The sequence below is a fragment of the Ochotona princeps genome, chromosome 8 (assembly GCF_030435755.1).
Source record: "Ochotona princeps isolate mOchPri1 chromosome 8, mOchPri1.hap1, whole genome shotgun sequence".
Classification (NCBI taxonomy): Eukaryota; Metazoa; Chordata; class Mammalia; order Lagomorpha; family Ochotonidae; genus Ochotona; species Ochotona princeps.
In genome coordinates, this window is record NC_080839.1 from 65,892,332 (window position 1) to 65,918,273 (window position 25,942).

At 40.2% G+C, this 25,942-nt stretch overlaps 2 protein-coding genes across 3 annotated transcripts in view; one reads left to right on the top strand and one right to left on the bottom strand.

Moving 5' to 3' along the window:
• The window catches only part of ITSN2 (intersectin 2), a 148,264-nt gene that overhangs the window by 79,598 nt on the left and 42,724 nt on the right, over window positions 1-25,942 (top strand). Inside the window, exons 18-25 of the mRNA XM_058668221.1 lie at window positions 5,564-5,700; window positions 9,257-9,393; window positions 10,808-10,905; window positions 14,086-14,258; window positions 14,579-14,723; window positions 18,113-18,318; window positions 20,972-21,036; window positions 22,729-22,895. Coding sequence (XP_058524204.1) covers window positions 5,564-5,700; window positions 9,257-9,393; window positions 10,808-10,905; window positions 14,086-14,258; window positions 14,579-14,723; window positions 18,113-18,318; window positions 20,972-21,036; window positions 22,729-22,895 — 1,128 coding nt within the window. The remainder of the gene's footprint in view (window positions 1-5,563; window positions 5,701-9,256; window positions 9,394-10,807; window positions 10,906-14,085; window positions 14,259-14,578; window positions 14,724-18,112; window positions 18,319-20,971; window positions 21,037-22,728; window positions 22,896-25,942) is intronic.
• Window positions 19,693-25,942, bottom strand: part of UBXN2A (UBX domain protein 2A) — a 208,826-nt gene continuing 202,576 nt past the window's right edge. For both annotated transcript variants that reach the window (XM_058668219.1, XM_004582857.4), the window contains exon 7: window positions 19,693-19,702. The gene's annotated coding sequence lies outside the window, so the exon portion shown is untranslated. The remainder of the gene's footprint in view (window positions 19,703-25,942) is intronic.

The window sequence follows — 25,942 nt, forward strand, 5'->3', positions numbered from 1 at the left end:
TCGTAAGTGGAGGCTTAACTGGTTGCACAACACTGTCAGCCCCTATCACAAGGATTCTTCCAGGATAGTTTAGGATATGGAATAACTCAACCTATGTGAGAAGAAGAGGGGCGTCAATACTGGGAATTTTATTGGTTTTGAGATGGAAAGATAAGGAGTTCCAATTTGATAGCTTCATAAGTAGTGAGGAGAATGGATAAAGTTTCAAGGGAGAGAGAAGTAGGCATCCCATTGAGGGTAAGGATGGGCGAGTTTAGTACAGGAGAGCAGGTGCTGAGTGTCATTGAATACCTATTTCAAGTTTGAGGTCATGGATTTAAACTGAATACAGTGGGCCCGGCGGCGTGGCCTAGCGGCTAAAGTCCTCACCTTTGAATGCCCCGGGATCCCATATGGGCGCCGGTTCTAATCCCGGCAGCTCCACTTCCCATCCAGCTCTCTGCTTGTGGCCTGGGAAAGCAGTCGAGGATGGCCCAATGCTTTGGGACCCTGCACCCGCGCGGGAGGCCCAGAAGAGGTTCCTGGTTCCCGGCTTTGGATCGGCGCGCACCGGCCCGTTGTGGCTCACTTGGGGAGTGAAACATTGGATGGAAGATCTTCCTCTCTGTCTCTCCTCCTCTGTGTATATCCGGCTTTCCAATAATAATAAAATCTTTAAAAAAAAATAAACTGAATACAGCATGCCTAGTTATATATATATATTTATATATATTATATATTTATATATATATTACTCTACCATATTGAACTATTTGAGTGAAAATTGGGATTATGGTTCATATAGGTTTGGAGTTTATGGGCAAAGAGGGAATGACAGGAAGCTAAAGGTCTTGACACAAGAATCATGATAACGTTGAGCTCTCAACATTTGAACAGAGGAAGAGACCCTGAAGAAGTAAGAAAATTATGGAGTCACCAGAAGGTTGAACTCAGTGAAGTTGAAAACAGTTGAATTGGTTGTACCAGTATAAGAAAAGCTCAAAGGGCAAGAATTTCATTTTGAAAAATAGAACATATGATCACTGCTAGTTGTGTTTCTCATAAGACTTGGGGTGTAATAATGGGAGTTACAGATTAAGTGAAAAAAAATAGTTGGTGGCGAAATAAAACTAAGAGCTGAGGTTTGGGGGCCAGTGCCCTTGCATAACAAGGTAATCCTCTGATTGAAGTGCCACCATCCCATATGGATGCCAGTGCTAGTCCAGGCTGCTCCATTTTTGATCCAGCTCTCTGCTTATGGCCTGGGGAAGCAGCAGAGGATGGCCCAAGTCCTCATGGAGGACTAGGAAGAAGTTCCTGGCTCCGAGCTTCAGGCCAGCCTGGCTCTGACTGTTGTGACTATTTAGGGAGTGAAGCAGTGGGAAAAAGATCTCTTCCTCTGTGTCTCCCTTTTTCTCTCTGTAACTCAAACTTTAAAGCAAAATAAATATATATATATATATTTTTTAAGTTGAGGTTTTTGTTGGTCATCTGAGTGGATATCAGTGACTTCAAGAACAATGAGGGTCGTGAATGAGGATGAGTGTGCGTGATTGGTAGATGACACAGTGGGGGAAGGTGATGTGGCTGGGTAGCATGAGTCTCAGAGAAGCATGGGCTGTGTAAGAATGAGGGGAGGTAATAGTCTGGAAGTGAAGTGGAAAGGGAGAATACTCCAATTAGCCGTTAGCCCTGATGTCAACAGGATATATGAGAACTGGATGAGAAGTGCGCTGAGAACTCAGCAGGGGAAGATTTGCACTCAGAGAAGACAAATGGGTGGTGGGAGTTTCCTGATCACAGAGGAAATTCCACGCTCCTGAGTAGAGGAGTCTGAGGAAAAGAAGAGTGAGGGATTCGGGAAGAACAGGGATAAACAGCATTGCAGAGATGAGTTAAGAAGAAGGACGAGTGATGAAGATGGGCTCGGCGGTGTGGCCTAGCGGCTTAAGTCCTTGCCTTCAACGCCCTGGGATCCCATATAGGCACCGGTTCTAATCCCGGCAGCTCCACTTCCCATCCAGCTCCCTGCCTGTGGCCTGGGAAAGCAGTCGAGGATGGCCCAAAGCCTTGGGACCCTGCACCCATGTGGGAGACCAAGAGGAGGTTCCTGGCTCCTGGCTTTGGATCGGTGTGCACCGGCCGTTGTGGCTCACTTGGGGAGTGAATCATCGGAAGGAAGATCTTCCTCTCTGTCTCTCCTCCTCTCTGTATATCTGACTTTGTAATAAAATAAATAAATCTTTTTTAAAAAAGGAAGAAGAACAAGTTATAAGGGTAGGTCTGTTGCTAGTCGAGAGGAGGACAGGCACTCAGTTCTAACTCTGCACAGTATACATTCCTCTGTTTTGAAAAGTTCTGTTATATTCAGCCATAGAGTATGCATGTACAGAATTCATGACACTTTTATTCCTTAATTAAGCCATACCTAGACAAACAACAAAAACAGTGAGTTCAAAGGTGAGACTTAATAGTGTGTATTATTGGTTAAGAAAATTGACACATTAGCTTAGGAGTCAAATCCAGTGAAAAAAATACTGGCCTAGGAATCTGAAAAAGTGACTTTCATTCATACGCTTGCTGCTTGCTAAGGTTACTTGCCCCCAAATTCTTGCTTTCATTATGAAACAAAGCCAGCAATATCTGTTGTGTTTACTTTGCAGTTAGTGATTAAATGAGATAGCATTTGTGGGGGTCTGTATTGTGAATACTAACGTACTACACAGATACTTTTGTTGTTCCTATTGTGGAGGTAATTGTCCAGAATCTCCAAAATACCTCAGATAACAGCAAGGCTGACTCATCTGGAGGTGAGGAACATTATTAGTTCTTTGGGTTATAAGTAAAAACGTGAGTGAGCCACATATTTGATGTTAACAGGAAACGTTTCACAAGCGCATAGTGTGAGGATTAAGGAAGCATGCCCTTCTTTCAGGGAATGTCAGGTCTGCCTTTGGAGAACCTATTTTTCCAGCCTGAGGTGTTAATATTAGGAGCCATGGCCCAACAGGGTTGCTGGGAGACAAGGGCTAGAAATACCAATCCCTAAAGTAGAGCTTCCTTGCCTTGTTTATACCATGGACACCTGGACAGTCCAGAAACTTCTCTAGGCTTCTTCCAAAATTTGTATTTTTTAGGGCATAAAGTGGAACATAAAGCATTATTTTAAAAATCAGCTGTGAGAATCATAAGATATTTTTTGAAAACAAATCCAAGATATTCTTACTTATTTGCTTAGTCTGAGCCAGAGAGCAAAATCTAGCAATGGATTTATTACCATTATTTTAAAGTTAAATGTGATACTTAAATGTGATGTAAGTTATCAATAATACATAAGAGAATATCTGATTTATTTTGACAAAAGAAAGTATTAACTGTAACTAGTGCTACTGTGGCTTATTATGTTCTTATACAAGTGTTTGTAATTGAAGGAATTGTCACATTTCAGATAAAAGTTAGTGAAATTGAAGATTAATTTTGTTCCTGAGTTTGTGAGCTGCTGCATTTTATTAAAAGGATTAAAAAAAAAAAAACCTCCCTAAGTTCTGTGGGCCTCAGAGCGACAGCTGCTGCTCTGGAGTGACGGGGGTGATTGGGCTTGCTGCTTTCCTCATGTGCATTTCCTGGTACTTACAGAGACCCATAGGCTGAGGTCTGCTTCTTTGCCTAAAGGCTGGTTTTCCTTGTTTGGTTTTGTTAGGTTTTTTCCTGATAGATCTTGAGGTTGTGTTACTACATGCATGCTAATTTAGGATGGTTACAGCCTGCTCCTGGTGCACCCTTTCATCATTGTGGTTTGAAGTCTGCGTTTTCTGATATTTAACTGCACTGGCTGCTTTTTGGAGAATTAGCAGAGTATATCATTTTCATTCCCTTAGAATTTATGTCTATTTTTTAAATACATTCATTTAATACATACTTCCATCCACTGGTTTACTCCTCAGTTGTCCAGAATAGCCAGGAGTGAGGGGCAAAACTGGAACCAGGAACTTAATCCAGGTCTTGTGTGTGGGTGGCAGGGACCCAAGTATGTGAGCCGGTGTGCAGTCACAGGAAGCTGGAGTCAGGAGCCAGAGGCTGGCATTGAATCGGGGGATTTGGGCACACCAAACAGCAGCCTAACCAGCTAGTCCAGATATCCACCCCTATGTCTTCATGGCTAACTTATGTCTTTCTGATAACATGTAGTTGGACTCACTGATAAAATAATTTATTTCTAAAAAGAAGTCAAGTTTAGGGTTTTATTATTTTATGTGAGTAAATAACAACAACAACAAAAATCTTAACAAGATGTTCCACCTTAATACTATGTTTCCTATTTTTACCGAGATGCTTCTTTTGATTACTTTAGGATTTTTCCCCCTTTCTTCTAGTTTCCTTTTTATTCTCTCATTCAGAATTCTGTGGATGCTAAATGATAGGAAGTCAGTTTAGAATAGTGAGTGAATACTTATTGGAAACTCTAGAACTACTGACTATGAATCTTTAGAAGAGCTACTGGACAGGGGCAGTTCCTGGAACCCTGGGCAGTGAAACTAAAGATGTAGCCCCCAGCCATCCTGTCTCTTCACCCTTCACCTCTGTTTCTGATCTTTGCTTCTCTTTTCTGTTGTTTATGGTCTCACATGGTAGCGAGGTAGCCCTAAGTTTACCTTCTCTCAGTTTAATGAACTCAGGGAAGTCAGGTTTTTTCCTGCCCTCTCAGTCTGTGTGAATCCCAGAGAAAGAGTGTGGCCTGGCTTGGGTCATTCTTAAGGAGTGAGGGACTGTAATGGTTAGGCCAGGTGTCATGGTTCTGCATGGGAGGCAGTGGGAAGGGTCCTGAGTCAGTCAGATGGACCAGGACCACTTAGGGTGGGTGATTGGCCACCCTAAGGAAGGAAATGTTGTTGGAAGAAGGGAGAAAAGACAATGCTGAACAGATAATCACAAGTTTCTGCTAAGATGCTTAACTGTAGCACACATTTTGGCAAGTTTGTTTACTTTGAAATTGTGAGCTATTTGAAAGCAAAGACCGTAGACTTTGTAAGTCAGGAAGCCTTGATTGGAACCCCTTTGAATCTTTCATAACACTTTGCACGTGCTTAGATGCTCAATAATCAATTGTTTATTTTAATGTCCATTTGGAATACTTGTTGATTATTTTGACTTACTCTGATCAAGATTTTAAGCAGACATTATCTGTTTTGTTAGCTTTGAATTAAGTCTTTCAATGATTGCTTCTGTGTCTAGTTCATGATGTTATTTCTATAAGTTATTGATGACTTGGTTAAACTACATATGTCAAAAAACATGTCTAAAGAATACTCCTTTTCAAGCAAATGATGAACAAATTGTCCCCCAACCCCTATTTTCAGTGGATTGCTTTATTACTGCAAATAGAAAGGGGATAATTTTGACTTATGTGTCTCGGTATAACATGGCATACTTACTGTATCAAGATTTTTGAAATCTGTATTTCTTTAAATTAGTTTTCTTTAGTTTAAGTTTAGGTATTTTTGTCTTTCAATTAAAATCACCACATTATTACATAATGCAAAAATATAATCACTTACATATTGACCTATTTCCATTTTCTCCTCAGGAACTGAGAGAAAGCTATCATACACAACGGTTAGCCCTTGAACAGCTTCATAAGATCAAACATGATAAGTTGAAGGAAATTGAAAGAAAAAGAGCAGAGCTAATACAGAAAAAGAAACTAGAAGATGAGGCTACAAGGTAAAATAGCTGATAAATTTATTTTACTTTATTACTGTTAGAATTCTAATTTTGTTTCTCAAATCTTTGTTTTAACTGAAAATGTAACAGTTGTCATAAGGTTATAATCACATTCTCATTTTTGTAAGTGTACACTCCATTTATAGTTACCAGTTTTTTGTTCTGTTAGTGAAAGTTGCATTGAAGTCAGACCTGATTGTTGATCTTCCACTTAGTACATGGGGAGTTTAGTTAAATCACTTTACCTTTCTAACTGCAGCTTTTTCTTCTGATGAAAGAGATAGGGATGTATACCTCCTTGGTAACCATGTTAATTAAAATAATGCAACTGAAGAGCCAAGTGTAATGTCTTGTACATGATAGGCACTCAGTAGTCTTTATCTCTGTTAAAAACATCTTATTACTCTTTCCTGAGAGATCATAAAACTCAAATGGTAAATTTTATAGAGTTAAGTATTAAATACCATGTTGATGCCTCCATGTTTTTATTTAAAGATTTACCTATTTATTTAGAAGCCAGAATTGGTGACTGGAGGAAATAGAAATCTTCCATCCTCTGATTCACTCCTTATATGCCACCATGACTGGAACTGAGTTGGTCTGAAGTCAGGAGCCAGAAGCTTCTTCCAGGTCTCCACATGAGTGCAGGGATACAAAGATTTGGGCTGTCTTCCACTGCTTTCCCAGGCTCATTAACTGGGAGCTGGATTGGAAGGGGAGTAGTCAGGACTAGAACTGGTGCGCATATGGGATTCTAGCAGTGTAGGCAAAGGCTCTACCTGCTATGCCACAGCATACCTCTGTATGCCTCCATTTAGAGTAACAAATAATGTATTTCTCTAGTATCTGAAGCCTAGAACCATTCTATTAGAGACTTCATAGGGTTTTTTTTTTCTGTTAGTAAGATCTTTTTTCTAATGCGTTCTGTTTCTCCAAAAGTCTTTCTTGTGTCAGAAATAAGTTTAATTCCTTAGTAACCATCCACAAGGCAATATTGCTTTGCTGCAGTGAAGAGTGGACGAATAATACCCGTAAAAGAGCTGGTGTTTTCCTGGGAGCTAAGACAGGTACACTACCATTTAGGATGCCTCGGTTGTTAATAGCTCCAAAATAGACACTTTAACACATTTTTACTTAGTGGTGTTCTCAGCTGCCATACAGGTAGACTCTGGATTACTCCTCACTCTTCAATTCCTCATAATTCTAATAGAAGATTTAGAAATCATGCTGTTTACTCAGGCCTGGCATTGTGGTATTTCAGGTAAAGCCACTGCCTGCAGTGCTGGCATCCCGTATGGGCACGGGTTCGAGTCCTTGCTACTCCACTTCAGTCCAACTCCCTGCTAATGTGCCAGGGAGAGTAGTGGAAGATGTCTCAAATCCAGGCACCCCTGTACCCAAGTGGGAGACCCAGAAGAAGTCTGACTCCTGGCCTCAGCCTGGTCCAAGGCCAGCTGTTTGGGCTATCTGAGGAGTTAAACAGTGGATAGAAGATCTCTGTCCCTCTCTTTGTCTCTCTTTTTTCTCTCACCTAGCTTTCTTTTCCTCTCTCTCTGTCTAATGCTACCTTTCAAGTAAATAAAAGAAATATTTCTTTAGAAAAAGATATATATATATATATACTATTTACTCCATTTCCTCTAGTTTTGTGGCCTCCCAGCAGAACAGTACAGACCTAGAGGCAGAGACAGTCACACTGAGACTCCTACTAGCCACCTCATGTTGTGCAAGGCACCTGTGCGTGGCTGCACAGCCCGTCCCTGTGTCAGAATCTTCTGCTGATGCTTGCAGTGGTACCTTTATATCTTGCTCACAGTTTCTTTCAGGCCATTGTATGATAGTAATACACATTTTTATGAATTTATCATTCTTATACATTATCCTGCTGTAGCAGAGAGAAGAAATCAAAGAGAACCGAAGTACACATAGGATGTAACCAGTTCAAGACTGGGTGTTACTTAGCATTATGTTTTAGTAGTTTGCTTTGGCCATTTGCCCAAATATCTTCCCTTCTTGTCCTAAGCAGTGATAGTCAAGTTTTCATATTGTAGAGATGGCCTCTCCTGGCACTACATCAGTTTCTCATTCGCTAACTTATACTTATTTAGTGAACCCTCTGGTCTTTTTCTTACACTACTGAATATGTGGTAAGTACTCTCATGGTGGTGTCTATAATGTTGTACTAATTTAAACAAAGGTGCCTTTGGATCATGCTACACTTGGGCGTATGTCAGGGAAACAGAAAAGAACTGATAAAGGGAATAGTATTTGTAATTAGATAAAAACTGCAGGAGAAGCCTTGTCCACAAAAGGGAACTGGATTCCAGTTTTGGGAAGCCACTGCTGGAATTCTGTGATGTGATGAGTGTGAAAGATCTTGGAAAGGGTTGTGAGGCAGCTGCTTGTAGCATCAGGAGCCAGGAGTGTGGAAGTGTGTGCTGGCTTAGGGAGAAAGCGCTGACAACTGAGGACCTGCTTGCTTTCTCTTTTTATTTTTTAGACTATCCAGGTTTCTAAATTGCTCTAGGATTAACATGAAATTAAGCTAGCATTCCCACTCTGATGGAATATAAAAGCTCCCAAATCCCAGGGAGGTAAGCAGTGTAATCTGTACTGCTTCTTAGTAGTACTGCCACTTAGAGAAGGTGATAAATTGAGTGATGGCTCCTCTAACGAAGGCCGTAGAAATATGCATAAGTACAATATATATGAGTTCTAATAGTGCAGTGATTAAGTCTGATTACAGATTGGCTGGAAAATCAACCTACAGCTATGTTAGATATCATAACGTGAAAGAGAAAGGATGGACAGAGTTCCCTCCCATCTGCTGGTTCACACCCCAAGTGCCCAGAATAGCCAGAACTGGGTGAGGGGGAACTTGAGGACCAGGAGCTCATCCGAGTCTCCCATGTGGGGCAGGGAGCTAACAACTTGAGTCGCCACCTCTTGCCTCCCAAAATCTGCATTGGCAGAAACCTGGATTTAATTAGGAGTCCAGAGGACACTCCAGTGTGTGATAGAAGCATCCCAACCCGATACCTGTCATAAGCAATAAGCCAAATGCTGCCCCCGTGGGACTTTTTGAAGTAATAGTACAAAAGCAGATAATCTTTCCAGAAGCACTTATTTTCACAGCAATGATTGGATTCCAAAGGTGAAGATTTAGATGGGATTGTGGAAATTAAAGCTGGAAGGTAATCCCGGTGAAGATTCCCTATGAGGAGGGAAGAACTTTAAATGTAGTTGTTAGATTTGTTTGTCAAATGATTCCATTTCATTGCCCCACCCACTTTTTCTCTTTGTTTAGAGACTGGCTAGCAGGAGGGAGTGTGTGGGTGTGAGATGTAGGGAGCGATACAGTCTAGCTTGTCTCTTCAGGCCAAGGCTCCTCTTTAGATTGGTTGATATTGCTTTGTTTTCTGCTCCTACATCGATCCCCATTCATTCTCCTTCTTTCTAGTAGTTTTTTTAGCTAGATAACTAGATCTTATTTTATACTTTCATTTGATGTAAACCATTCTTATGTCTTTGAAAATTTGCTTTCTTTTAAATATAGGAAAGCAAAGCAAGGAAAAGAAAACTTATGGAAAGAAAGTCTTAGAAAGGAGGAAGAAGAAAAACAGAAGCGACTCCAGGAAGAAAAAACACAAGAAAAAGTTCAAGAAGTAGAACGGAAAGCTGAGGGCAAAAAAGGTAAGAATAAAAATTAAAAGAATAGATTTAGTGCCTGTCTTCCACATGCAAGTGCCTGCATTTGATTTTCAACTTCAGTGCCTAGTTCCAGCTGCCAGCTGATGTGCGCTCTGGGAGACAGCAGGCTCTCTGTCACCCCTGTGGGAGACCTGGGTGGAGTTCCTGGCTGTCCCTGGATCCTGGCTGCACCTGTCCCCATTGTGCTTATCATAGTCATAGCTAAAATGAAAGAAAATTAAAACAGAAAAATGTTTAGTCTTAGAGTCAAAAGAAAAAAGAAAACCTTACTAAATTATGCTTCACTTACTAGCACAGTCTGAGGGTAGACGTCTTAACAGGAGAAAAGAGCATTGTCTATAGACTAACTGTAGGAGGAATCCTGATGTTGTTTTGGTAGCTGAAGCAAAGTTTTAACAACTGTATTCAGCCAGTGTAAACAAGCTATTGGTTTTAATCAAACAGCAGTAGATCTTTGTACTCTGATGCTTTCTCAGAAGATACAGTTTTTTAATATACCTTAGAGTCTATTCCTAGAATACTCTGTTATTTCCTCTTTGGGCACACAAAACCTTGATCTATATTCCTGTAAGAATGTGTTGAAAACTTGACAAATTCATGGGAAAGTGTTTTTCTAAAAATGAGCATTATAGAGTGGACATTTGGCTTCCTGGGTCAGACACCAGTTAGGACATCTGCATCCCATTACCAGGTTGTTGGGTGTGATGCCAAACTCTGTTCCTGACTCCAGCCCTCTGCTAATGTAAATCCTCAAGGCAGTGTGGCTGCCTCCAGCTGGACTGCTGTTGCACATGTGTGAGACTTGAATTAGATTCCCGACTCCTAGATTCCGCCTTGAGCGCCATTGTGGGCATTTGGGAATAAACCGTTGAGTAGTAGGCTCACTTTCTGCCAAATAAGTAATAAGAAGTTCACAAGAAAACATATTTAATACTATCTCCTTTTTTTTTTTTTTTTTGGACCTGTCTACTTTTCTTTCACACTAATTCATCTGTAGATCTTTCTTGAGCCGTTTTATTTTCTGAGCTTCTCATTGCTGGCCTCCCTTTGTTTTCCTTTCCTTTTATATTTTGAGCTCCATTGGTCAAACCACATATCTCTGTGCTTTGTCCCCTTTCAGTTAGTACGACGTGGCCACTGTTCTCAAACTTTCCTTCAGATCCGTGTGCTTGTGTGTCAGCCTGCAAGTTCCCTTCAGAGGAGCATCCTTATTTGCTTTTGTATTGGTTATATGATTGATCAAGATATTTACATTCTAACAAATATATATCAAATGGATTTCCCTTATAGTGTTTGTTGTTGCTTAGTTTTTGTTTTAGATTTTAAGAATTCTCTGTTGAAACATAGCAATGGTATATGTACATAATGTGACAAATAATGACAGTTTTCTTTTTAGGTGAAACACCTAATGCTTTGGTGAATTATAGAGCATTATATCCCTTTGAAGCGAGGAACCATGATGAGATGAGTTTTAATTCTGGGGATATAATTCAGGTAGGAAAAAAAGGGTTTTTTTCTGGTAAATAAGCTAAATGTAATACAGTATTTTCTATAATAATATTGGCTATAATTTTATGTAGTTATTTAACTTTAAAAGTGTCTCTTAAAGGGCTGGATTGTGGCATTGCACATAAAGCTGCAGCCTGCAATGCTGGCATCCCACTTGGCTCTAGTTTGTGTCTGGGCTGCCCCACTTCTGATCCAGCTCTCTGATAATGGCCTCGGAAAGCAGAAGAAGGTGGCCTAAGTGCTTGGGCCCCTGCTACCCACATGTGAGAACTGGACGAGGCTTCTGGCTGCGCTTTGACCTGGCTTAACTGTAGCCATATGGGAATTGAACCAGCTGATGGAAGATCTCTTCTTGTTCTCTCTCTGGCTCTCCCTTTCCTCCTCTCTATCTCTGTAACTCCAACTTTTGTATACATAAATGAAAAGATAGCAAAATTTTGAAATACTAATTTTCTTAGACATAACTTCATGGGGCCTTAAGCTTAGAGCTTCCTGAGGCAGCTGGGATTGCCCTGTTCTAGTGGAGGAGGCTCGGGCACTCAGACTGTAACTGTCAGGTCCCCAGTGCCCAGATGGGATGCAACTATATGTCTTCTGATTTCCAAATCCAGAGTTCTTTTCACTCTGCCATATTTATTTTGTTCTTTTAATAATTTACTGTAAATTGGTGGGGAGAGGACACCTTGACTATTTTATAGCTGTTTTTGGAAGAGTTGAAGAAGTTAGTTTCTGCAGCCCTAACTGTATACAGGCTATAGGGGGAAATTGTCTTTATTGTACTTTCAAAATCCATGTGAAATGGATGAATAAGAGAAGATAGTGTTTGAGAATAATGTTTGAGAAAGCCAGGACAATGGGAAGAGTTACTAGGACTTCTGTCACTGCTTGTTTTCTTTTTTGTAAATTAAGTTAATATTACCTAGAGTCTGTAGCCAGTATCTGTTTTCTTTTATCCCTGCACTGTCAACCAGTTTGGTGTATTATTGTGAGTTAGGTAGCAAACGTTTAGACAAAATAAAAAGCCTAAAACTAGAATTTCTAGAAGAAAATGTCAGAAAAAAATCTTATGACTTCTGGTTTCTCAATGTTTTTGTTCTTCTTGTTAAGATTTATTTATTTGAAAGAACAACATAAATGAAAAAGAAAGATCTTCATCCACGGTTCACTCCCTAAATAGCTGTAACAACTACAGATCAGCCAGACTGAAGCAGGTGGCCTGAAACTCCATCTCAGCGGAAGAGGCCCAGGCATTTAGGCCATCTTGCACTGCCTTCCCAAGTGCAGAAGCAGGGAGCTAGGTCAGAAGCAGAGCAGTTGGGACTCCCAGTAGGTACTGTAATATGGGATGCATGAGTCCCAGGTGGCAGCTTAACCCAGTGTGCCACAATGCCAGCCATAAAGATTTTTTTTTTTTTTTTTTGCAATCATTCATATAGCTAAGAAGGAGGGAACAGTGGAGCTCCACCAACTAACTAATCCAATCCAGTCCCCTCCCAAAGACCCTACCTTCTAGTGCTTTAATTTGAATCAAGCCTCACCCCAATCAACCATTAGCATTAATCTGTTAGCCATTAACATCGCACTTGAGTTTAAACATTGGTTAAGCGTCTGGGGAGTCAAGTCCTCTTCAGTCCATAATAAAATGTAAAAAAGGTAAGAGCCGACGACTTTTTTATATTTACAATGAGTAAGTCTTTGCTGGTAAGAATAGTAAACTATCAGTAATTAAGGCGTAGGAGTAAATGAGGGGAAAAAACTTCATATTTCAATGTGAGTTGAGTTTCCATGGGCCATCCAGTTGGCAACTTCCCAGTCGTTAAGGCGTAGTGTGTTTTTTTGAAGGTCTGAGAGCTTTTGAATTTGTTATTACATACAGACCCAATCAGATTGTACAAGTGAGCCCATTCAGGAAGTGTGTAGCCTGAGGCAGGAAACCTTGCTGTGCTATCAGTGTGGAAGGGACAGGAACCCAGAAGCAGAGGAAGACAGTCTGAGGACAGAGAGGAGGTCACACTGTAAGGAAATGTCTGATAGAAGAAATGAAGTTGGTGGATCATATGATATAACTTATAGTTAGAAAGCAATATTCAGAGATTTTCTACTGCAATTAGCAAGATCAAGAAGTTTGTGGAATAGAATCAGAGTAAACGAACTTAAAAAGCAAGGAAATGGTGGCCGGTGTTGGTGGTTGTAGTGTAAAGCTACCACTGTTAGCAGCTTCCTGTATGAGCACCAGTTCTAGTCTGACTACTCCAGTTCCCATGCAACTCCCTGCTAATGTCCTGGGAAAGCAGCAGATGATGCCCCAAGTGTTTGGGCCCCTGCACTCATGTGGGAGACCCAGAGAAAGCTGCTGGCCCAGCTCTAACCGTTGCAGTCACTTGGGGATATTTTTCCCTATCTCTCTCTATATAACTCTGCCTTTCAAATAAAGAAAATCCTTAGAAAGAAAGAGAGGAAAAGAGAAGAAAAGAGAAGAAAAGAGGAAGCCATTATGAACAGCAAGTGGGAATCAGAGCTAAGGAGCAAGTAGGGGAAGTTTGCTTTGCACTGTAAGCCATGTGTAATGCTTTTTGTGGTTGTAAATGTTTTTATTATTAATTTAGGTAGCATTGAAATTTTCAATGTAAAAAGCTAATTTGTCAGTCACTAGCAATAGTAGCCATTAATGTAAAAAGTAGCCAGCTTAGTGGCACAGTAGGTTAAGTCACTGCCTGTGATGCCAGTATCCCATTTGAGTGCCCATTCAAGTTCCACTTCTGATCTTGCTCCCTACTAATTTTAGTGCCGTGGAAACCAGCGGAGGATTACCAGGTACTTGGGCCTCTGCCACCCAAGCAGGAGACCTGGTTGGAGTTATTAGGTCTTGGCTTCAGCCTGGCCCCGTCCTGATGGTGATAGTCATTTGGGTAGTGAAACAGTGGATGAAAGATCTTTTTCTCTGTCTCTCCCTGTAATCTGTAACTCTGCCTTCCACTCAAGCAAATCTTTTTTAGAATTTTATAAACTGTACCTTAACTATGAATTAAATGGACTTAATTCTGAAAAATAAGAATGCTGTGTAACAGTCTGCATGTTTTCACATTTTTATAAATCTCTTTCCCCATTTATGAATGTGTGAATTCTAAGCACTGTGAACACTTTGTTTTTTTTTTTTTCCTGTAGGTTGATGAAAAAACCACTGGAGAACCTGGTTGGCTTTATGGTAGTTTTCAAGGAAATTTTGGTTGGTTTCCATGTAATTATGTAGAAAAAATACCATCAAATGAAAAAACTGGATCTCCTAAAAAGGCCTTACTTCCTCCTACAGTATCATTAGCTGCTACCTCAACTTCTGAGTAAGTGTTTAGCTAACAGAGGAGTTTATATAGCTGTACCAGCATGTGAACACCCAACTAATAGATGTGCAAGCCTACCACTTTTGCCTTTAATAATCCGAACCCATTGGACTTTATCTAAGAATATCTTTTGTTCTAAATTTAATAACAGATTTAATCAATGGAAACAGATGAGTAGTGTATTCATCAATTTCTCTTTTTTTCTCTATAAATTGCATTTAATACACAATGTGTATCACACACAAGTTGATAAGTTGGTAGTGATTCATTAGTTTCTAAGCGGTAAGTCATACTTACAATAAAAAGTATTGTATTTGCAGACCACTTTCTTCAAATCAACCAGCATCAGTGGCTGATTATCAAAATGTATCTTTTTCAAACCTAAATGTCAACATGTCATGGCAGAAAAAATCGGCTTTTACTCGCACTGTGTCCCCTGGATCTGTGTCACCCATCCATGGACAGGTATCTTGTCTGTACTTTCTTTGAATTTGCTCCTGATGTGATATAAACAAAATTATGGTTTTATACAAAGTCATCATTCATTCACCTCACCAGGTTGTAACGTTTAGTTTTTATTCTTACGAATTCACATGATATGAAGTTGAAGAAATGATAATATACATATTTCTCCACAATTAATTCCCATTATATAAAGTTGCTAACAGTTGCCTCTAAGTTCAGAATATCATTTTTGTAATTTCTATTATAAATTCTTCATTTGTAGTTACTGAAATTTAAGAGTTTTGGGGGCTTTAATGGCCTCCGTAATTTTTTTTCCTTAAATAATTCATTTGTCTGGGAACCTTGAAACAGTTTTGCATATATTTAGCCTTTGGAAGTAATGGAGAATGGAAATAGAAAGGAAGTTTATTTTGGTGCAAAAATTTGAAACCCTGGATAGGAGTTTGGCATGGTGATTAAATCACTTGGAAAGTCTGCGTCCCGTTTTGGAGTGTTTTGTTTAGATCCTGGCTCCTATGGTTCCTACCCTGCTCCCTGCCAAGATGTGCCTGGGAGGCAACAGGTGACGGCTCGAGTCCAAGGGTCCTCACCACCCACGTCGGGTACCCAGAGGGATTTCTGGTCTCCTGGCTTTGACGTGGCCAGCTGCAGCTGTTTCAGATGTTTAGGAAATGAGCCAGGAGGTGGAAGAGCTTTCTCTGTTTTGCACGCATGTGTGCTCTCTTTCTCTCTCTCTCTCTCCCTCTCTGCGTTTCAAATAAGATAAACATAATTTTTAATTTCATATATTTTTTAAAAGATTTTATTTTATTTTATTGTTTGAAGATGGAGTTACAGAGAGAAAATCAGAAATAGAGACGAAGAAAGCTTCCATCCACTGGCTCATTCCCCAAATGGCTGCACTGGCCAGAGCTCAGCTTATTTGAAGCCAGGAGCCTCTTCCAGGTCTCCCACCTTTGTGCTGGGGTCAAAAGCTTTGAGACATCCTCGCTGCTTTTCCAGGATGTAAACACAGAGCTGGATGGAAAGTGGAGTAGCTGGGACTTGACTGCAACTCTCTGCTAGTGCAGACTCTGGGAGGCTGTGGTGGTGGTTCAGGTGGTCAGGTTCCTGTCACCTGTGTGATGAAACTGCACGGAGTTTCCAGCTGCAGCATCAGCCCCAACCTACCATCTGTGATAGTATAGGTATTTGGGACGTGAACTAGTAGATACAGGTTCTCTCTTTCTCTCCCTCTTCCTGTCTTTTTCCTTTTTCTCTGTTTGTCTCTCTGTGCATGTATCAAATACATTAATTTTTTGAAGTGTCAAGTGAAGTTGTTCTTTACTATTTATCTGTTGCTATATAAAAAAACCACTCAAAAATGGGAAAATATAGTGTGTATTCCATCACCATAAGTCCCAGAAATTCTAGTATATGCTAGAAATTTAAGGAAAAATAAAGGCAGAAATCCCTGCCATCTGTGGCTGGCATCATAGCATACCAAGTTAACTGCTTCCTGCAATTCTGGCAGCCAGTATGAGCACCAGTTTAAGTCCCAACTGCTCCACTTCCCATTCAGCTTTCTGCTAATGTACCTGTGAAAAACAGTGAAAGGTAGCCAAAATGAGAGACCAAGATGCAGCTCCTGGCTTCTGATTTCAACCTGGCCTAGTCCCAGCCTTTGCATCCATCTTGGTGGATGAACTGGTAGATGGAAGATCTCTCTGTCTTTTTTCTTTCTCTCTGTCTCCTCTCTCTTTCTCTCTGTATCCCTCTCACTCCTATAACTCTGTATTTCAAACAAAATGAATCTTAAGAAAAATTTGTATCAAATCCCTAACATCACGCAGTGTATCGTTTAATGAAAGAGGCCTGTAAGTAAGTGTACAGTATGAGAAGTATTGTACCTAATAAGTTCCAAGAAGGCCTGCAAGCAAAGAGCATCTTCTTCAGTCTGTGGGAAGTAGAGCTGACTTCACAAAGGGCAAGCTATTAGAGATAAGCAAGATTTCACCAGAAGAGCAAAGTTGTACCAATCCAAGGATAACTTGAGGAAGATCATGGGGACCTGTTAATACAGGGTGTCTACTGGAAACCAGAATTGTTTGTAGTGTGGCAAGAGTTCAAAATTCTTGATAAAGGATCAAGGAGTGAATTTGGAAAAAGAGGTTGAGGTTCATTTATGAAGTGTTTACTACCTTGCCAAGCGGCTTGGCAGCAGAAAGTCCTGAGGGGTTCTTAAGGCATTACTGTGTATGCCTTAGAAAGATTTCTCTGGCAAGAATTTCTGCAGAGGCTGGACTGGCGGAAGGAAGCCAAGGAAGGAAACCAGTTAAGGAAGACTATTACAATAGCTTAGTAATGCAGTGATGATGTAAACCAAGGTGCTGGTTGTGACAATACGTGGAAGAGGACATGAATTCAGAGAGTATTAGGATTTGACACAAAATACATAGTCTGTCAAACTGGAGACTGAGACAAAAGTTAGAGTTAAAAATAATTCTTTGGAGTGATATCTTTTTTGTTGTTGTTTGAAAGTGCAGATTCAAAAAATGATTGCATTTTAGCCGTGTAAAAATTTGAGATGTCTGTGTTAGGGAAAACCTAGTAGAAATACTCAGTAAGCAGTTGGATACAAGTCTGGATCTCAAAGAATAATGCTAATACTAGAAATGCAGATTTGAAAAGTCATAGGCATAAACAAAGATTGCTGAGGGATGTCACATGGAACAGTAACGAGACTAGACAGGAGAGCCGTCAGTCAGCAGAGTGACCTCAGGGGTTGCAGGTGTTTTTGTGGTGTCGGCACTGTTGAGACATCAGGGAAATATGAGTTTGGAAGAAGCGTTTGGCTTTTCTGTTACCATTGGCAACCTGTTTAGAAGACGTTCATTGGTACGATTTGTGCAGAGGTTAAACTAGAAGGGACTGAGAAGTGAAATTGGAAAACAAGCTTCAGACTGCTTCCTTTAAGAAATTAAAAGTGGGAGAAAGTAGAGAAATGGATAAAGAAATTCAAGAGAGGAACTTAATGTTATAAGATATTTTTAGAAAAGGGAAGGACATAAAACATGTTTAGAATACAAGTAAGGAAGTTAACCATATTGAAAATACAAAAAAAAAAAAAAACACAAAAAAACACCCTTTTTCTGAGTGGAGGGACAGACCAAAGAATGAAGAAGAGACAGCATAAAAATGGAGGGAGGCAGAGCATAACTACATCTCAGTATTAGTGGAATAAACTGCATCAGCTGTGGGTGGGAGACTTGGGAACCTGGAAGAACTGTCTCAAGTCAACACCACACTGACCTGACCTGCTGTTTCAACACTAAGTGTGCCATATATTGGAAACTAGAAACCATCGCTACCACTTCTTCTGTCTAAAAAGTGTGTGTTTTTATTCCCAGGGACAGGTTGTAGAAAACCTAAAAGCACAGGCCCTTTGTTCATGGACTGCAAAGAAAGACAACCACTTAAACTTCTCAAAACATGACATTATTACTGTCTTGGAGCAGCAAGAAAATTGGTGGTTTGGAGAGGTACACGGAGGAAGAGGATGGTTCCCAAAATCTTATGTCAAAATCCTTCCTGGGAGTGAAGTGAAGCCGGAAGAGTAAGCATCTTTGTTTCCCTAAGATGTGGGTTTGGGTGTTTACACTGAGTCAGCAGTAGCTATGACTGACTACAGCAAAACTCAGAGTTAGGACAGATGTTGTGCAGATTAAGCTGCTGCTGGAGACACCCATGTCTGGCATTGCAGAGCCTTGCTTGGCTCCTGGCTGCTTGACTGCTCCATACTTCTGCTCCAGCTTCCTGCTAATGCACTCAGTAGGTAGCAGGTGATGGCTCCAGTACTTTGGGTTCCTACACCCATGTGGGAGAGGTTCTGGCTCCTGGCTTTGGCTTGGCCCAGCCCTGGCTGTGGTGGGCATTTGAGGAGTGAACCAGCAGATGTAAGGTCTTTCTCTTTAATTTTCTCTCTCTCACTTTGTCTTTCAAATAAATAAGTAAATTTTGCTTAAACATTTGAAGTTTATGCTTGCATTCAAATATCAGAAAGATAATTCCTAAAGATAAAAGAACATACTTCATATTATTTGTACCAGTTTTAGATTGTCTTTTATTATATTTATTTCACAGTTTTCAAAGTACTCAAAGTTTTACATCTGTTACTTTCTTTGTACCTTAAGACAAGTTAGAGAAAGTTCATTTCCTTTGGAACATTTCTTTGGAACATTCCTTTGGAACATTGTGTCCAAAGGGACTAATTCAAAGAAACCCATACTTCCAAGGATGCCAAGATAGATGGGTTCTGAAGTTTTGTAGATAAAGTTACCTGGTGTTTGCATATAAACTACACACATGCTCCAGTATACTTGAAATTGTCTCTAGGTTACTTACAATATGTAAGAACTATAAATGTTCTGTAAATAATTGGGGAGTGTTGACATAAACATCTGTAAAGATGCCTTTTTTTTCGTATTTTCAAATTATGTTTATTTGTTTGAATCTTGATGCAGCACCTGCAGATAGTGAGGGACCAGCTGTAATTCCTTCATCACTACCTCCCTTTCACCAGATTGGGTAGGGGCAGTCCCCATCTCTGGGCCACCAGCATTCCCTTGAACCTGTCTCACTACTCGTGGCTCACCATGTTACAGTCACTCTTCTTTTAAACCCATTTTGCTTATTAGATCATAAGTTCTATGAGGGTGAGGTTCTTATCTTTGTTTCTTTTAAATTTGTTAATGTTCAAGTCCTACAACATAGAGGTGCCCAGTTATATTAACTCAGTGAATGAGGAGAATCATCAAATGAATAAAAGCCTGAAAGAAGACAGGTCATCTCCAGCCTTGATCTCCCAGTCTGTAGGAGAATCATGTGGTCAGTTATCATTCAGGAAATAAGTGCTGCTGTATGGCTTTGGGTAATTATCTTTTGTGTTTTCTAAGGTAGTTGATCTGAACGAAAGAGCAGTCTGAGTTCATGGAAAAGCACTGGGTTTGAAAATCAGAAGGCCTGAGTTCTTGTGTTTTCTTCCAGACTACAACTAGTAGCCTACATGATCTTCAGAATTCTAGTCGTTTGAGTGAAAAGATTAGACACTCTTTAAGTATTCTGTAGCAACAACACTAGCTAAGACTTACATACTGATACTATATTAAGTCTTTTATAGTAATTATCCTATTTAATCTCCATAACATTTTACTGAGGAGAAAACCTAAGCAAAAGGAGATTAAGTTTAAATTGTAGTTTTAGGAGGCATTTTTGTAACTTTGTTTATTGCCCAATTCTTTCTTGCATATAAACCCGCAGTGATTTGGAATTCAGCACTAACCAAGGCAGCAGTGGCTGTAGTGAGGCTCCTTCACAGTGGCCTTGACACCTGCCTCACTGTGTCGCTTACTCACTGGCCCTAGGGAGTCCTGGTGTGTCCTCCAGATGTCTGGTTCTTAAACACAATTCTTCCAGAGTTTTTGAATGGGCTAGGGTTGAGCTGGAAATAAGTTACACCTGTTCTAGGTGTAAGTTTCATTATTTTTATGTTTTGAATGTAGTATGCCCTGAACAAGTAATAAAAATCTGACATGCCTTCGTTTTTTCTCTAAATCAAGCAAAACTTCAGGAGTGTTGCACTGAAAGACTTCCCATTTATCAGTTCAGAAAGGCAATACCTCAGGTTTGAAAAACTGTTTCCAAATTATATAGAAATTATGTTAACTTTTTAAAAGATATATATATTTACTTACTTACTTACTTGTTTGAAAGAATGACAAAGAGGAGACAGAGGGAAGGAGGGAGAGAGAGAAAGATCTTTTCCATCCACTTCCCTAATGCCTGCACCAGCCCAGATCAGGGTGAAGCCAGGAGCCAGGAACTCCACTCCGCTCCGTTCTTCCACATGGATTACAGGGACGTTAAGCAGAGAACTCAGCTGCCAGCAAAGCAGCTAGGACTCAAACCCCACACTGCAGTAGCTGATGCAGGCCTGGCAAGCAGAGGCTTAATGTGTGGCACCGCAATGCTTGTCCCTGCACCACGGTGCCCGTATCTGCATCAACATTTTTTACTATGTAGACGTTTATAATTTTGCAGTTTTTCATCCAGCAGGATGTTGTGCTTGAATATTCCTGGCCTGTATGCAGAGACAATATTTAGTTTATTTTCAGAAAGTACTAACACCTGCTACAGTCATCAATCACCTTTCTTGGTTTTTGCTTATTTGTGACTTTTGCTAACTGTTTCCTCACTTGTGTATTTGGCAGACCGGAAGCTGTGTATGCAGCTGTTAACAAGAAACCTCCCTCTGCAGCCTACCCAGTCGGAGAAGGTAAACTTCTCACAGTGTGTGGTTTAGGTGGGATCATCTCAACTATCGATTAACAATCTGACTTCCCACAGTAGTAGTCTCCCTAATTCTGAATCTTAGTGTTGTGGAAAACCTGTCCCTGTCTATTTCATGTGAATATTGAGAGTAAAGAAAAATATGGCTGAGAATACGTAGCATTTTTAGAAAGTCATTGCTATAAAAATTCAGCATAGACTGGCTCAGTAAATAGGAAGTGTTGCAGTGCTTGTTATAGTTAACTTGGATAAGGAAAGTTCCATGCATTTGGTTGTTTGTAATTGCCTTTTAATTACAGTATGCCATATATATAACTAAATGTGGCTTAAGATTAAGGTACATGTTTTCATAAATATTAGCATGAATTTTTTTCTCTGCAGCCCTTTGAGTTCTTTGATTAATTATGTTGATGTTGCTAATACAATGAGATTGTCTGCCCTACCATCAGATATTTTGGTTTAAGTTACATACATGTATAAATGAAAAGCACATGCCTCTTATAAAATTAGTTGAATAGTTGAACCATGTTTTGTTCAAAAATCAGTTTAATGGTAAATTAAAAATATGATACCTGTGTTGAAGATTCTGTGTCACACTAAAAAATGCAAAGCTGAATAAAACAGTCTTCAAACATCTCTCAGAATGGAGAGGAGAAACATGCCGTTGTGGTTAATTCTTTAATGAACAATCAAAATTTAATGTTGGTTAGGACCTAAGAACCCACAGAAGCTTCATAGTGACAAAGGAAGAGAAAAGTCTCTAGAGAAGGTTGCATGGGTCAGGGAGTTGGAGGTGACAGTGTGGGGCACTTCAAGTCCCCGGGAAGGCTGGGCCCCGTGGTGGCTTGTGGAATGAATGCTCTGACTTGGGTCCTGCCTGAGAAGCCTCTTGGAAACTTCAGTAAACATTACCTTTGCAACCGCTTTTATCGTGTTAAATCCGCTATGTTGAGTAATAGTGGAGATATGAACAGTCAGTAGGTTACTAGATGATGTTTCTGATCAACCTCCAGTTCATGATCTGCAGATCAAGTCCCATGTTGTCAGATGCTCACATAATTAAAACTGGAAAATAGAGAAAAAACACTTATAAAACCTAGTCACAGTCTGTTCTTAGCAATCATAGGAACAGAAGTTGAAGCCAGTGTAAATAGTCACATTTCCCTCAAGGTCATTCATTAAAAAACATTTGTTGAGCATTAACTCTGAGCTAGGGAGTGCTAGGAGGTGGTTTGTGATGGAACTTGGCTTCTGATGCTGCTCTCTGCTGCATATTGGTGTTCCTGTAACTGTGTATGTATCTAAAAGAATTAAAGGACTTAACAGATTATAATATATTTTGCATAACAAGATTAAGAACTTTTTGCGTGCTTTTAAGCAAGTAAATCTCATTGGGCCTCATTTTCAAAATTAAGAAAGTAAAGGAAGAATTGAAATGTCTGTTGGTAGTTGTGGCTGATTCTTTGTGGTAAAGTCATAGTAGAACAAATAGAAATGAAGAAACTCCATGATAAAGTTTTCTTTCTTTTTCTAATTTTAGATCTTTATGTGAATAGTAGGTTTCCTTAAAACACATGGCCTTTCATAGTACATACAAACCTTAGGGAGTAACCTAATTTCTGCCTTATTTCTGCAGTCTTACAGCTAAATTCACTTATTTTTGCTTGGTTTCCTACAGAATATATTGCACTTTATCCATACTCAAGTGTAGAACCTGGAGATTTGACTTTCACTGAAGGTGAAGAAATTATGGTCACCCAGAAAGATGGAGAGTGGTGGACAGGAAGTATTGGAGATCGAACTGGAATTTTTCCATCAAACTACGTCAGACAAAAAGATCAAGAGGTAGAGTTATTTTAGTGCTACAAAGCAGAATCATCCCATTCTTGTTGATGAAGACTCCTTATTAAAACAGAGAGCACCTCAGATCAGGCTGTTTTGGTTACAAGGAAACCACTCCAGGTGGCTCTGCTAGAATGGGGAGTATGATAGGGTTCTACTTAGAAAAGGGGTTTAGGATTTCACACAATTCTAGGAGGAGGCACGGTGGGTAGGCTGAGCCTGGTGATACTGAAAGCTGAGGAGGGTTCTGGCGTCAGGGAGGTGCCCCAGGACCACCTGGCAGGAGTCTGTAACTCCCGGAGCTCTAACATCCATGGACATCATCACGCACGCTGACTTTGTTTCTCTTCGTTCCACCGCCAGTGTAGTACAGAAGGTCTCAAACTTTGGTTTCACCAGCTTTTTATATTGTTAAAAATTACTTGTAATTGTGTTGTGGTTCCATGGGTTAGGCTTCCACCTACAGTGCCAGCAACCCACATGGGCTCCAGTTCAAGTCCTGGCTGCTCCCCTTCCAATCCAGCTTCCTGCTAATGTACCTGGGAAAACGGCAGGAGCTGGCCCAGAGTTCTGTGGGAGTCCTGGATGGAGTTCTAGGCTCCTGGCTTCAGTGTGACCCAGGCCTGGCTGTTGTGGCCTTTTGAAAAATGAACCAGTTAAAAGTACCTAGTAATATTTGCATAAATTAAAACTGAATTGACCTGTTAATTCATTAAAAGTAACAAATTCACTACATGATAACATAAATAGCTTATGCAAAACAACTATAATTCTGAAGAAAAGTTTGGTAACGAGTGTCATTGCTTAATATTTCTGCAAATAATCTGTAACAAAGACAGCTAGACTGTCATGTCTGATTCTGGTTTCAGTCTGTTGCATTATGTTCTTTTGGTTGAAATATTTGCGTAAGAAAAAATATAACCCACACAGGGGAAAAACTAGAGAAATATTTTTATATTTCTTGCAGATACCCATGAATATCATTCCTTGATTCGATTATACCCAATGCCCCAAAAGTGCTGGATTATTATAAGTTATTTGCAACACAGGATGTGATCAATATGAGTGAACATTTCTTACTGTTACATGAAGATATGCTGATCTGTTTTGCATTTTGAATAGATCCGTAACCCATGTGGTGACAACTTGTGGGTCATTTAAAAAACACCAATTGGGCCCGGCGGCGTGGCCTAGTGGCTGAGGTCCTCGCCTTGAATGCACTGGGATCCCATATGGTCGCTGGTTCTAATCCCAGCAGCTCCACTTCCTCTCTATCTCTCCTCCTCTCTGTATATCTGAGTTTGTAATAAAAATAAAATTAATCTTAAAAATAAAAAAAAACCACCAATTCACTAAGTTACATAGATACTTCCTATGTTGACACATTTCATGACACAACTTTTTTTTAAAGACTTATTTATTTATTTTGGAAAGGCAGATTAATAGAATGAGAGACTGAAAGAGAAAGAACTTCCATTCACTGGTTCACTTCCCAGGGGACCTCAGCAGCCAGAGCTGAGCCAGATCTCCCACGTGTATGCAGAGTCCAAAGGCTTTGGGCCATCCTCCACTGTTTTCCTAGGCCACAAGCAGGAAGATGGATGAGAAGTGGAGCAGCCAGGACACACACACCGTACCTATATGGGATGCCAGCACCTGCAGGAAGAGGTTTAGCTTGTTGAGCCATTGTGTCAGCCCCATAACTTTTAAAAAAGAAAAAGCACTTGTTAATATCACCACTCATCAGGGCCCGGCGGCGTGGTCTAGCGGCTAAAGTCCTCGCCTTGAAAGCCCCGGGATCCCATATGGGCGCCGGTTCTAATCCCGGCAGCTCCACTTCCCATCCAGCTCCCTGCTTGTGGCCTGGGAAAGCAGTTGAGGACGGCCCAATGCATTGGGACCCTGCACCCGCGTGGGAGACCCGGAAGAGGTTCCAGGTTCCCGGCATCGGATCGGCGCGCATCGGCCCGTTGCGGCTCACTTGGGGAGTGAATCATCGGACGGAAGATCTTCCTCTCTGTCTCTCCTCCTCTGTGTATATCTGGCTGTAATAAAATGAATAAATCTTTAAAAAAAAAAAAAAAAAAAAAAAAAAAAATATCACCACTCATCAGAAAAACCTTTATGTACAAGGAAGCTGTCAAACAGTATTAGAGTCAAACTTTCCAACATTTTAGTTTTTCCTTGTAAACTTAAAAATTTAGTCTTTGCCAGCAAATCCTAAAGGCTGTTTTCATTGAAATGACAGGCTTAATCCGTTTGTTTTGAGAATGTTTACCAAATTTCAAGTCTGAGATAGTTAACCATTTAACTATTTTTATTTCATTTAACTGTGAAATAAATGGTGTTCCATGAAAAACTGGTTTAGCTAATCACACAAATGCTTTTCCTTGAAATAACCCTTTTACTTGGGCATGTAGCACAATGTTTTAGATATGCTTTCTTTAGTCATGTTCAGTTCTTATTTTTACTTAATTAATTAATCAGTTAATTAGAAATAATGACAGAGAGGGAGAGACATAGACACAAAGATTTTCCATCTGCATATTCACTCCCCAGATGGCTGCAGCAGCCTGAACTGGGCTGGACTAAAGCCAGAAACCAGGAACTCAAGCCTGATCTCCCAAAAGGGTGGCAGGGACCTAAACACGTGGGCCATCGTATGCTGCGTTCCTCAGTACATTAGCAGGATCAGAAGCAGAGCAACTAGGACTCCAGTTGACACTCCAGTATGGGATGATGGCATTGTAAGCAGTCGTTTAGCATGCTGTGCCCAACTCTGTTCAATAGCGTATCAAAGTTATGTTAACTAAAAGAAAATTCTTACTTTCTTTACATTTGTATTCAGATTCCTAAAAATGGGAAATATGTTATGTTTTATCTTTTATCTTTTAAAGTCACACAGAAGTCATAGCTCCTCCTGAGGGCAAGTTTTTGTTCTTAGGTCAGGTTCAGCGAGTTTCCTTTCTATCCAACAGGAGCTGTTAGTGAGGCAGGGTCCCTTAGAAAAGAAGGAGCAAGACTCACATGTCCAGGATACATCTGCCACC